Below are 14,454 nucleotides of genomic sequence, written 5' to 3' on the forward strand. Positions count from 1 at the left end.
GGTTGCTCCTGAATGATCAATCAGGTTTCGTCGTCAAGTAGAACATATGGAGCATTGCATATGAAAGAGGGACATTTTTTTTTGCTAAATAAGTGTAATGCATGGAACGGAATGAGGAATGAGTTTGATACCATTCCTCACTGCGTTACAATGAGCCCCGTCCTCTGATTTCTACCTCCACCGGCCTCCACTGTTGTACATAGTCCTCAGTCATTAACCTCCTCAGGTACTCTGTACTGTGCCAGTCCCCCTGTGTGTCTCCTTATGACCCCCCCCCCCCACTGCCTGTGGTCCGCCGAGTGGCACTGACACTATCCCAGCTGTCCCTGGGGCCTGTGGAAAGAGCCATTGAACAGTGAGTCACCCGGTGGTCTGACGGTCCAAACACAAATAACCTACCGCCCCCCCAACAGCAGGGAAGCGTGAATGCATGTATCTAATTAACCTCCTTTCTGTTGCTGACACTCCTCTCTCGGTGATGTGATGGTCATTTGTGTTACGTTTACTGGGGTATCGGCGGAACTACACCCATACATTCAAGTGTATAGAGGGTGTATGAACGATACGTGTGCCCCTGAGAGAGAGAGAGAGAGAGAGAGAGGTTTATCCTGTTTCAGTATCTCTCATCTCCGAGGTCTTCACCAGCCATGACATTTTCATGAAATCAACTTAATACCGGAAGAAGAAGCAGCATGCAGCAGAGCATGTGACCGTCACTGAAACACCTGATGTTCACCTGATGATCAGCTACCCCACTGAAAAATGAGCAATTAGATGGCTTGTGAAGAGTGAGTTTGTTACCTTTTCCACTCTCTTACATAAAGGTGTAAAACAAATCAAATGTATCAAGGCAATTCAACGTTCCCTCTCTGTACAAGGTTTGAGTAGCCTAGCTTGTATGTAGCCTGGATCAATTCAAACAACTTTATTTGTACCTTGTTGCAATTCCTAGATGGAATGAAAAGATTGGTAATGAATACAGCCCCACAGCCAAGTCCACTAATAAGGACCTCTCAGATTTCAGCTCTGTAAATAAAATGTAATTTTTTTCACCTAACAACGCCTGATTGGATCCTCTCCCTTGGTCTGTGATTGAGGACGTCTGATGTCAGTGGCCACCCTGTCACTACCCACCCTGAGACACTGCTCTACATTCACTGATTGCTGCCTGCCTCCCACCTGCAATCCAATTAACCCAGTTTCTCTGAACTGTGTCACTACAGTGCTGCATCTGTGATGGAGTTCAGGCTGTTGACGTCTGCCAGAAGTGTTTCATTAAATACCTCGGACGAAAGACAAAGATTGCCTTCCGTCTCTGTCTTGTCACTACAAGGAGAAATAATCAGTTATCCTCCTCTTGTTTGTCCTTCAACAAAGCCAGAAGTAGGTCAAGAGCTGTTGTCATTGGTGGCTTGCAAGATATTGTTTGTCAAGTCCTCTCTGTGTTGAAAATGAGTATGGTTATTGCAGCAAGTTATTATTACTGGGTTGCTCATGAATGTTCAATCAGGTTTTGTTGTCAAGCTGAAAATATGGAGCATACTTGAATAATTGAAGTGGATTTTTTTGCAGTGGAGAAAAATAGTGGTCAAATCCCGGCACCAAACATGTTTCCTAACTGTAAGAGAGACAGCGTACTCAGTAATAAAGAAAACACGCCCAAATGAGGTCTGACTATTGGCACATAATGAAGAATAACTAAAAGTCTCACTCTTTTCTCTGACTGAATGAAGGCACTACAGCCAGAGAGAAGAGGGTAGGAGTGACAGAACAACAGTCATATTGAATCATTTTTGTAAGTGAATTATTTCCAAAACAAGGAGTCCCCCTGTCAGTGCTACACGTCACTGTCGTCACTGTCACGCCCCATTCCACACACACATCCACAGCATGCATGGAACTGTAGTTAGATATCTCAAGATCTCTGTGTGTGTCTTGGGTGCAGTATGTTTTTGTAGTGTGTAGTACGTTTTTTCTTCTGTTCGAGAGGTAGCCGGTTCACTTGTAATTTCTTGGAGTAAGAATCCTACTCAGGCGAGTCATGGTCACCTTGACCCAAATGGCCGAGCAGCCGTGGTAATTTACCTCTCTCTCTTTTATTTTCCTCTCTCTCTGTCATCCCCCTCTCTGTCATCCCCCTCTCTCCTGGACTATAACTGGATCAGTAATCACATAAGCATCGATCCCACTGTTCTGATCAACAAGCCTAATCAGATCAAAGTGAGATGAAGATGAATGACAAGTCAATGGCAGGTGGAGGAGGGCTGATGGAGACATGGAGGCGCCTCAGAGCATCAGCTTGAGCAGGCATTTAAGGCCAACGCAACTTGTACTGCCTTACCGTCTTTAACATGAACTAGGTCATCCTGTGATGGAAAGCGTATATTGTATAGGTTATACAAAAAAAGGAGGTAAAAACAAATCCTTTAAGACTGTGGGTAGGAATTTAAGCATCTTCCCCCATTTTGAATACTCTAACCTACAAGCAGAATCGTAAAAAAAACAATACCCTGGAACAAAGTTAGTGTATGTTTCTCATGTTAGTCAGAAGTCGTGGTTTGTGCTCGAGGCTCTCAGTATTGTCTGCAGAGTACATGCGGCCTTCTGGGATCATGTCGGGTTCCATTAATACTGCACACTGCTGCCATGACACTTGCTTGTGAATGCATGTCTGCACCAGACGAGGCTGGTGGAGGTAGAAATCAGAGCATGGGCTCATTGCAATGCATGGAACGGATTGAGGAATGGTATCAAACACACCTGGATATTCCACTGTAGCTCCAACTCACCGTCTCACCCCTAGGCTGCACCTAACAACCCACCTGAATATGATCAACAAAGACCTTACCACCCGAAACATGGACTGTTCCAGCCGCTGCGGTCAGGAAAACGCCTCCGCTGTCATGCAGCAAGAACAGAGAGGCTAAGGCTGAGTTTCTTCCCCCACGCCATCAGAATCGTCAACGATGACCCCACCAGTGCCCCCCTCAAGACACTCACACATGCACTGTCATCTTAACACATATGCACACACAGTCATCCATCTGCTATTTATATTGCTTACTTATATGCTTACCGGTTATACTGTTCATATTGTTTATACTGTTTATACTGTCCATACTGTATATTTTTTAGTACTTCTATTTTTATTTTATTGTATTTTAAAACTTATTGTATTGTTGCACTACTCTGTGTCACTTTTGCATTTCACTGTATACTTGTATGCACGTGACAAATAAAGAATCTTGAATCTTGAATCTTGACCTAGTTATGACTGGTAGAGGCATTCCAGTGGTATTATGATGTCCCTAGCCTAGACTCATTTCTGAAATGGACACACAATCTGTCTCATGTACAACCCTGGAAAACCACTCGTGCCAAACGGCCGGCTTTCTCGTGTGCCACTTAGTCACATCCAGACTGGGCAAGTCGTCTGCTGTGAACTCGCGCTGTTATTTTGTTTGTCCCTGAGTTTTGAGTCAGAGCCACGGCCAAGAAGTAGTTCACAAGTCTGGCTCGGGCTCAGTGGTGACACGCTGAAGATCATGTCCATGCGTGGATGTGATACTAGCTGCAGCTAATGGGTGATATTATCGTGAAAAATATTTATTTGGAAAACACTACTCATAAACTACTCCTAATGGAGGTGCCTTCCACCCATGGTTGTTGTTGAATATTGGGTCAAAATGTTTTCAACTGGTGTTTTTTTTAACCCTAGTGGGAGTAGACATAAACATGAAAAAAAAAAAAAGGGCTCATTGTGATGAATTGAATGAGGAAGGGTTTCAAACATGTGTGTCTATATAGGGAAGATGACAGCTGGCCGTACGTATGGGAGCTCCTTACTGCGTGGGTAGAGTAGGAGTGGTCACGGTCATTGTCATTGAGTCATCACACAAATAGAAGAAAATACATGGACAAAATGACAATGCCCATGTTTCTTCTAGCCCCCCAGCAGGCCCTGAACCAGGTCAAGAGAAGTTATGCAGTGAGGGGTGTGGGAGCTTCATTTTGTTCCCACATCTCTACTCCCTATCTGCCCGATATGAGTGATTAAGACTGAAAAGGAGTCACAGGAAATGTGCCCCACTGAACACACTTGTCCTTTACCCTGCAATTATTTAGTAATTAAGTACCCACGTTGATTCAGTCCTCTGAAGCTCGTCAGCTGCTCCAAATCCAGGTCAAAATAATGGTTATGAAATATATATATATATAGACATTATTAAGTATCTCTCTCGCTCACTCGCTCTTGCTCTCTCTCTTTCGTGCTCTCTCTCTCTCTCTGGTTTTCCCTTTACTATTACCTTGCTCAGGCCATTTCAGAGCCCTTGGCGATGCTACACTGCCAATACTCTCCCTGGATCCACTTTCAAGCTATTGTTCAAAATCCCTGCAGTAACATAGGCCTGTGGAACAACCACAGCAGAGCAACAACTCAAACCTTGTTACTGTCATTACTGACTATCAGATTAGAGCTCCAAACTGTAACCCATCGGGATAAGAGGGGAGGGAGGGGTGGTTCAAGGCTCTCCTGAGACTAGTGACTAGGGAACTAGAGGAAGTTCCTATTTCTAAAACCAGACAGAGCTTATAGGTATGAGACCTTCATATGTTGACCTGACTTTTTAGACCTCCTACGGTCAGTCAGAAGACTGAGCATTACCGGATAATAGAATTGTATCTATTCTATCTTATCCCTCAAGCATGGATGAGCTATCCTACTGCCTTTTGTGAATTCGCCTATTGATGACAATTCCCTTTTATTTCACACACAAAACCAACAAGTTACACAATTAACACAATGTCCTTTCCCTTGGATAACAGTTGCTGCTAGCCTAAGTGATCAGCAACTTGTTTGTCCCTATGACAGTTGAGTATAAGATCTGCAGTAACCTTTTGTACAATTTAAATCTGTAATTACCGTTCCTTGTGGAACAAAAACAATTCTAAAAGGATATATTCTCTGGGGTAAGGCTGAGAGCACGTCCGTAGAAGAACAGAAGAGCTCAATTCTCTCTCTGCTCCCCTTTTTATACTTTACAGCCTGTCACATTACAGTCCTCTAATTATAGGCCGACAGATATGGCTTTTTATGAATTAATAAACTTGTTTCTTGGTGTTTGCTGTTACTGGAGTGCTTACTGAAGTGGCTGAATGAGTAACGTTAGCTCTTTGGACTGCAGTCAGTTAGTACAGTAGCTACATAAAAGGATGTGGACTGAACAAGAGAGTTCTACATATATATAAATCATTTATTTCACCAATTAATATGGCTAGCTTGTATCCATGAATGGTGAGTGAGACGTTCTAGCTAACTTTTGTCACAAGCAACTTGGGTGCGTAGTTCCAATTAACCATTTCAGTATGGTTTGTTTACAGAATATACCACTTTGTTCAAGGTTGTCTTGGGGAGGGGGAGGGCTGGAATAAACCATTACTGGAAAGTGGTTTATTCCAGTGGTTGTCAACTCTTATGTTATAAGAATGCTTTTCACAGTACATATGTTTATGTTTTTGTAAATGAAATATAATGACTATAACAAAAATAATTCAGTGGATGATCAAACTGCCACAACAAGTTAGATTGAACAGCAAATCACTGAGCAGTGCACTGAACATGTGAAATTCTCATTTGGCATACTGTAACTGTGCACATAAAATAAAAAAAATAGCTGCACTATTTATCAAAGGAGATCATTTCAGAGATAAGGATGTTTGCCTAATCAGCATTAAGAGCATATTTTTGCCATTGTTTACTTATGAAAAATGTGCGAAAAAGGAACTCTGTAAAGAAAAGATATCAATATCGGCAGATATATCGGTTATCAGTGAATGTTGCCGCCCATAAATCGGCATCATTATCAGACCCAAAAATCCAGTATTGGTCGGGCTCTACCACTAACTCACCCCTGAAGCACAAGTGTTTTCTCTCACAATTCCCCCCCCCCCTCTCTTTATCTCTCTCTCTCCCCTTTCTCTCTCTCGTGCTCTTGCTCTCTCTCGTGCTCTTGCTCTTTTTCACGCTCTCTCTCTCGCTCCCTCCCTACTCAGGCTGTTTGGATGTGTCTCACCTTGCCTCCTGTAATTACTGTAATTGCCCACATCTCTATCAAACTGAAATGGACCTCTGATTGCAACCTTGGGATGAATCCAGCCTGATCATGTCTTTCCGTTAGTCATCCTACCACACCACACACTCCACATAAACACCTACCTCCCTTGATTGAATGTTCTATACCATTGGAAGCATGCTTTTTGTTACAATGGGGGTATAACAAGCCCGACTGATTTGACTAAGTGCTCTTGAAGTGTAAGAAATAAGGTCCTTTATGTCACACAGTGATGCTACAGAATTAGGCCAGTCACCTACATGAAGGTGTACAATATATATGTATATAGTATATAATGTAGTAAGATAGCAGTGTTCCTCTCTTCTCTCCAGGAACGCCAGTCCATCAGGGGTGGCCCTGACTGCTGTAGTCGCCGTCTCATACCAGGTGGCCATCGCATTCGAGGGGTAAGCGTCTCTCTCTCTCTCTCTCTCTCTCTCTCTGATGATGAGGAAAGCAAAGTGATGAAAACTCATATACTTGTTTCATCAAGTTGGGAGCAAGTTTGCTAACCAAATGTCGCCATTATCACGTCAGAACTAGTGTTACAGTGGTGCACTCTTGTTTGTGTGTCAGCAAGTGGCGTTCCACTCCTCCAGCTATAAGCTTGACCTTTACTGTAGCTGTGGGCTTTAATCGCCACCGTTTCCTCAGATCAATGCAGCTTTAATCACTCTTGAGCTGGTATATGGCTGTTCTATTGTGACTGTGTGTTCCATCAAATTAGTTAAAAAAGAACAGTAGGCTACAGCTGTGGGTGGACTCTGAAATATCCCTCTAGTGTTATAGTGTCACACAATACGTCACCACACTGATGTGTCATTTAAACCAAGAGTTAAAATAAAAAGTCCTTGGTGTCATTCTTCATTTGTTCTTGGCTGTTGGCACACTTAGGTTTGTCTGGAGAGCGTGTGCCTTCCGTGCTCCAGACTGGCCATCCCGACTGAGTCTCTCAGACAGCTCACATCAAGTCTGTACTAATCCACACCAACTCTCACCACACACGGCAAACGTTGGCTGATGGTAAAGAGAAAAGATTGACATCTCTCTCTCTCTCTCTCTCTCTCTCCTTCTCACTCTCTTGTTATCAAACTCCATCACAAGTTCTCATGAACTTTAACTCAGCGAGAGAGTCAGGGAAAGGGGACCTTGAGGGAGAGAAAGGAGCGAGCCTGTTTTCCTAAGACGACATCAAAGAGGATGGCGGGTGTGAGCGATCGGCCCACGCTGCCTACTCTGTTGTCATTCACAGCTGAATATCTCACAAGAGCTGTGGGTGGCCTAGTTCTGTTCCACCCGGCCTCCCGGCCCCCCGGCCCCTGTTAACCAGAACCAGATAGAGCCAGAGAGCCAGCTGCCAAGGCTGAGTCCCCCCTGCTAGACGCCTACCCATCCACAGCCCTTGTCTTGTTTGTGTGGGTGTGTGTGTGAATGACAGGAGGTCGTTCACAGAGTCTATCCATGGCACAGCAGTGACAAACCAGACAAAGTTCTCAACAGCATGAAGCACATCGACTCACATAGACATTAGACAGATAGAACAATCGGAGGAAGTATTTACTGGCAATTAACCAACATTTAATCCACCTAACTGGAATCAACCGCCCACACCTCGTGAAGCAGATTGAGATCGGGTGGTTATGATAATGTGTTCTTTACACCTCATTGCATAATGAAGCCGATTCATCCTGTGTTATCGAGCCCAGGTGCTGTTTCTGTTGGCTTGCTTGTGCATTTTCTCTCAAGGTTTTCGCCGATGTTTCTGTCACATTGCCACCCTGTGAATTAAAACATACACATTTCAATTAGCTAATACTAATTACTAATAAATCTTACATCAGACCTATCATCAGCTGAATCAGATTTGGTAGTGCAGGGCTGGAACAAAACCCTGCATACCCTGCAGTTATGTCACGTGGTAGGTTGGTACTGTAGTTGCCGTGGTAGGTTGGTAGGTGCTGTGGTAGGTTGGTATTGTAGGTGCTGTGGTAGGTTGGTATTGTAGGTGCTGTGGTAGGTCCTGTGGTAGGATGGTATTGTAGGTGCTGTGGTAGGTTGGTATTGTAGGTGCTGTGGTAGGTTGGTATTGTAGGTCCTGTGGTAGGATGGTATTGTAGGTGTTGTGGTAGGTTGGTAGGTGCTGTGGTAGGTTGGTATTGTAGGTGCTGTGGTAGGATGGTATTGTAGGTCCTGTGGTAGGTTGGTAGGTCCTGTGGTAGGTTGGTAGGTCCTGTGGTAGGTTGGTAGGTCCTGTGGTAGGTTGGTATTGTAGGTGCTGTGGTAGGATGGTATTGTAGGTGCTGTGGTAGGATGGTATTGTAGGTGCTGTGGTAGGTTGGTAGGTGCCATGGTAGGTTGGAATTGTAGGTGCCATTGGTTGGTAGGTGCTGTGGTAGATTGTACACTGTATACCTGTTAGTGAGCGGTCTGTACAGGATGTGGTATTGAGGGAGCGAAGCTCAATGGTGCAGAAAAAGTGTGCATCCATGTATGCAGCAATGGATAACGGGCAGGAACAAAGACGCCTTTTACACACACACACACACACACACACACACTCACACACCGACACACATGCGGGTCCTGGCACGGGCTGGTACGGTGGAGTGGCTGTTGTACTCTCTCCTGATTTACGATCCTATTATGTGTTTATTCTGTGGTATTTGCAGACCTTTCACTGAGAAGATCTATCGGGAGAGGATGCAGCGCTGCAAGCATAAATGAAGTCGTCTACTCCGGACGGTGTTTGTCCAAGGATCACACCCCAGAGAGCATGTTCCTAGAAGGCAACCCCCAACCCAGGAACCACCCCCCCACCCCCCGGTTGCAACACGGAGAAGACACAGATAGGGGGAGAGGCGGGGGACTAAGGACAGGGATGGTTTTTTTACCTTTTGGCAAAGGTCAAGAACATTTGCTTCCTGACAAAAGTCCATGATATATTTCACTTCTCTTTCTATAAATAATATATTTTCTAAAACTTGTTGTTGATTAATGCTAGCATTGCAGATTTCATTATCTCAGACCTTACGATGCAAGGACTTGCAGGTGTTCGATCAGCTGTTCCAGCTTTTGGAACATTTGTTTCCTAGAATGTTTAGAAGGAATAAGGCTGTCATAAATGTTAATCAGTGGAGGCTGCTGGAGGTAGAATCGGAGGTTGGGCTCATTGTAATCCATGGGACAGAATGAGGAATGGTATTAAACACACGTGATTCCTCATTCTCTTCCTTGCAGTGCAATGACCACGTTCTCCGATTTCTGCCTCCACTGATGTTCATATGTCATGCTCTATTCAGTCTGAAAGGGAAGAGTTTCATTCCAAAACGTTATACATCCGTTTACAAAATGTTAATGTCATCAACATTTAAATAATCAAGATTGATTACAACTTTGAGAATATGATTATAATGTAAGCAAATAACATAACAAAGCTACTGTCATTTATGTATCATCAAATGTGTCATATATAAGGGTTTTTATGTCATGACACTTTCATCACAGAGACCAATGACAATCATTCCATATCTTCTGCCTGGCTGTGTTTGCTGCTGTCAGAATGTTCATGTATCGTTAAGAAACTGTGAATACAGATCTGACCCAGTAACTCTGATATGTGCTGCATCAGCTGTTGTTTCTCTGAGTCAACTTTATGTGTTGCTGCCCAATACACCGGATGCTATCATATGACACTACAGTATTATAATGAGCTGCTATTACACCAGGGGAGGCTGGTGGAGGTAGAAATCGGAGGACGGGCTCATTGTAATACATGGAATGAAATGTTCCTCATTACAATGAGCCCGTCCTCTGATTTCTGCTCCCTCCACCGACCTCCCCTGATGCACACTCCCCCTATCCTAGGCCCGTCGCCAGGACCTGCCCTTTTTTTCCACAAGTCACATTTTATGTCTAAAGTTTCCTATCCCTACACTCCCTTCCTCTGCCATTGCCAATCCCCTAAGCACTTCTCTTGATGGATATACTGTACCTTCTACCTGTGTGTCCCACTCTTTACCAGACTACATATCTCTATTCATTCCCTACCATTCATTCAGTGGATCAAACTTTGAACAGGAGAGACACAATCTTCCTCATTTGAGAATGTGAAGCGTGAAACCCACTTTTCCAGATCAGAATCCTAGGTTTCCCCCCCCCCCCATAAAATGAAGACTTCCTATCTGTAAGAAGGAAGGAGAGTAAAAACCATGTTGGGCGTTGAGCTGTGATTAAGTTAGTTTGTAAGTGCTGAGGAGTGGCAGGTGCACTGTTTTCTCTCACAGTCATTATAAAGAAGACAGATCTGGGGTTCCCGCCCCCTTCTACAATTATCCATGCTGCTGATGAAATGCTTTAGCCCACTCAAAGTGGCTGTGTGGCATGGCCAATGATTCCGGTGGGTGGGTGGGGGTGTCGTCCATTGTCATTCAACCAGGTCACTGTGTCAGGTCAACAAGTGGTCAGGATCTCCGGCATATCTGAAGTATGAATGAAGATGTTCACTGAAACCAATTTTGCCCTACTCTGGAAGAAGGAGAGAGTAAGAGTGAGAGAGAGAGAGGGAGGGAGGGAGAGAGGGCGAGAGAGGAAAGTGGGCGAGGGAAGGAGAGAGAGAGAGAGAGAGAGAGAGAGAGAGAGAGAGAGAGAGAGAGAGAGAGAGGAGAGAGAACTGTTTACAGAGTAGGTCATCATCAGTTGTCATGGTCTTGGGGGCAGCAGACTGACCAAGACAGAACTGGGTCAACTCACATGCCTGTTTGCCCCTTTTTCCAAATTTCGTCTGTCACATCGCATCTCATCTATTGGTCAGAGCTTAAGAGTGTGCTTTGATCACCCGATGTACCGTATGACAGTTCTCCATGACAACAAACCTCTGCTCTGCTCCTGCTGTATAAGCCAGTTAAGCAGACAAGAAATAAACAGGGAAAGGCACCAGCACGTCCCTTAGTCTCTCTCCCCGTCTCCCTCTCTCTCCCTGTCTCCCCATATCCCCCTCTCTCTCTCTTCCTGTCTCCCCATATCCCCCCTCTTTCTCTCTCTCTCTCTCTCTCTCTCCCCATATACCCCTCTCTCTCTCCCTGTCTCCCTATATCCCCATCTCTCTCTCTCTCCCTGTCTCCCCATATCCCCCCCCTCTCTCTCTCTCTCTCTCCCTGTCTCCCCATATCCTCTTCTCTCTCTCTCTCCCCCTGTCTCCCAGTATCCCCCCCTCTCTCTCTCTCTCTCTCTCTGTCCCTGTCTCCCCATATCCTCTTCTCTCTCTCTCTCCCCCTGTCTCCCAGTATCCCCCCCTCTCTCTATCTCTCTCTTCCCGTCTCCATGTCTGTCTGTCTGTCCGTTTGTCTCGCTGACTCTTCAATTCCACACACCGGGATACCTCAGAAGATGGATCAATGAGGACTCTAGGGCACCATCTAAGATTGATTGCAGTTTGACTAATTGTGGGCTGTTATGTCTGTTATTTAATTTTTTTCCTGAGTCTATTCTTAGTTCCTGTGAACTGAGCCTAAGTGTACTTCGTGCTACGAGTCTAGTCTTTATTTCTTGTTGTTTGGTTAACACTTCTGTGCTACTACTTTTTCCACAACTTTGTCGTCTCATTCGCATTCCCTGAGCTGTTTGTTCTACGTCATTGAGAATTGTGTTGGGCACTACAGCCTCAGAAGTGAGGTGAAGTTGTTTTTTGAAGGTTACGGCAAAATACAGTAACTCTTGGGTTGGCTAGAATAGACAGGCATAATGGGGTGTTGGATTTTTCAATGTCAGTTGCGATAAAATAGTATGAATATGTAACTTACTGTACTGTGTTGCGTAAGAAAAGGGTTTCTTCTGGTCTATGCACAGTGGCACACCAGAGCAATACACCTGCACACAAAGCGGCTGGCTAGGGTCTGTTCTGTGGGTTAGGGTCTGACGGTTGTACACAGCTGCATCCGTGTGTGTGTGTGTGTGTGTGTGTGTGTGTGTGTGTGTGTGTGTGTGTGTGTGTGTGTGTGTGTGTGTGTGTGTGTGTGTGTGTGTGTGTGTGTGTGTGTGTGTGTGTGTGTGTGTGTGTGTGTGTGTGTGTGTGTGTGTGTGTGTGTGTGTGTGTGTGTGTGTGTGTGTGTGTGTCCATCTCAGTCCAGCATTTCTGCAGCACTGCAGTTGCAGCTGCTGGTACACCAAGTTGTGTATCCCCTGTCTCACACACACACACACACACAGCATGCTGCTTTATAGCCAGTCTGTTTGAAGTAATCTGTTTGCACAGGGTCATACATTTGTTCTTCTCTGCCGCCTCTACCAGTTACTTGCATCCTGATCTCTCTCTCTCTCCCACACATACACATACACACACGCACACGCACACACACACACACACACCCACCATCAGATTGTTGTAACCGGCCATCATTACTAGTCCCTTATTAGTGAGAATGTGTGTTTTATGATCACCCTCGCTGTGTTCTTACGGGAAAACTAGATGTGTTTCCTTTCTTCCTCTCCATGGTAAGGAAACAAGGGAGTGAGGCGGAAGATCAATGTAGTTACAGAAATTGGTGGATGGCTTTCACGTCGGGTGCTGTCTCGTCGGGTGCTGTCTCCTTCCCCCCCACCGTGTTAAAGCATCAGTGACCACCTCTCCCTCTCTCTCTCTTCTGTTTTGTGCCTTTGCTTCAGACCCAGTAATGAGGGGTTCCATAACAGTCTCCATTCAAGTTATCTAACCATCTATTTTAAACACTGTGTCAGCTTTTCATGTTGTCAGTAAATTTTCCACTCTCATTTTGAAAAAAGCCTTTAATTTGTCCTCTCTCTCTCTCTCTCTCTCTCACACACACACACACACACTAACACACACACACACTAACACATAAATGATTCTATTGTAGACGTCAAACCCTGTGTATTTTTTTTATTAATTTAGAGATGTAATGTATGTGCTGAACATTGCGTTCTTAAAATGTTCAAATATTCCTCTGTGATTTCCCTACAGCTAATAGTTCAGTGTTAGCCCTGCTAGTATTGCATTAGACAGCTGGGCAGCAGGTTTGGGGTCGAGGAGACCCGGGGTCATCCTTGGTAGGTACATACCGTAGGGTCACCGTGCCTCTTGTTTCTCTCTATTTAAACACTCACCAGTAATGGCCCTATCTGACAGGCACGCTTGCAGAAAGTCAATACTGCCTGTCACATGACCTACCTGAACCCACTCACAGAGACACAGTGCCAGGGTGTTGCCTCCTCAAGGGGAGAGAAGGAACTAATTGCTCAGAGTTTGGAATCTTACTTTTACTCAAAAGATCAGTTGAACCCAACCTTTTCCATTAGAGAATTAGGTGCACTTACACACAGACAGACATAATGATATAGACAGACTGATGGTCAAACAGACAGACACATACACAATTATATAGACACACACCCGCTCGCACACACGAAATGTGATGCAATCATGGACTTTGGTGTTTTTTCAGAGCAATATGTATGCCAAATTGATGAGTGCAGCGGGTCGTGACAAGAGCGCCCTCCTATGGTAAGCTTAGTATTAACACTCAAGCCAGAGGTCTGTGCGCAACACTGCCTCTCCAAGAGATACGATGCCGAGGAAAGAGCATGTATGCACGAATTAATTAATGAAGTGGGTCGGTTGTTTACTCGTTCAGATTGTTTATAACATTAATAAGTTTAGTCTTCTTGCTTAAATGATATATGTTCTTATACAGTGCCATTGTCACATTTAATGTAGCCAAAAGTGTAGTGCACCGAAAAGATGGATTTGCATGGTTAGTTTTATTCTATTGACAACAAAACACATCTTACATGGCGACAAAATGTTAAAAGGATAAAAACATGTAGTCTACTGCATTGGTGATCTATTACCCACATCAGGGGTTCCCATATCCGTTCTCTAAGTTTGGTATGACTAAAATTGACCAATGTTCAACATGACCCTTTACAGAATGTCCCGGACCGTGCTAAATACCGGATGAGGAGTAAAATATTAACATGGTAATGTTCTAGAATGCATTACGCAGTAATGTAATAGTACTGAGTGTGACTATTCCTGAGAGAATTATATTCCTCTGAGACTTGATTCCCGACTGCCGAAGTTGATATACTAATTGTCTATCGCTGTCTGTCCAGTGTGCCTAACGCTAAGCTGTCCCCAAAGTATAGTCGTGCCGGCCTCACTCATATTCACTGGAACTGACTGACGCGTCAGCGGGCACCTGTTCCTCTCCGCTGAATAGAGCACGGAGTACCCAGTGACGTCTCGAGGAGGAGGGGTCTGCATTCTGCTTAAATACCAAGCACTCTCCCTCACTCAAGCACAAACGCAAAAGAGCGCACTGAGAAA

At 44.6% G+C, this 14,454-nt stretch overlaps 1 protein-coding gene across 4 annotated transcripts in view; it reads left to right on the forward strand.

Moving 5' to 3' along the window:
- pemt (phosphatidylethanolamine N-methyltransferase) overlaps positions 1–9,709 on the forward strand; it is a 32,997-nt gene extending 23,288 nt beyond the window's left edge. For 2 of the 4 annotated variants that reach the window (XM_083687233.1, XM_083687236.1), the window contains exons 6-7: positions 6,446–6,520; positions 8,783–9,709. In XM_083687233.1, the coding sequence (XP_083543359.1) occupies positions 6,446–6,520; positions 8,783–8,837 (130 nt within the window). In that variant the 3' untranslated portion in view covers positions 8,838–9,709. Of the gene's footprint in view, positions 1–2,165; positions 3,189–6,445; positions 6,521–8,782 lie in introns of those variants that run through there. The other 2 variants (XM_083687234.1, XM_083687235.1) reach the window with 2 other exon arrangements.
- Positions 9,710–14,454: the final 4,745 nt, after the last annotated feature.

The sequence above is a fragment of the Argentina silus genome (genome assembly GCF_951799395.1).
Source record: "Argentina silus genome assembly, chromosome: 16".
Taxonomy (NCBI): Eukaryota; Metazoa; Chordata; class Actinopteri; order Argentiniformes; family Argentinidae; genus Argentina; species Argentina silus.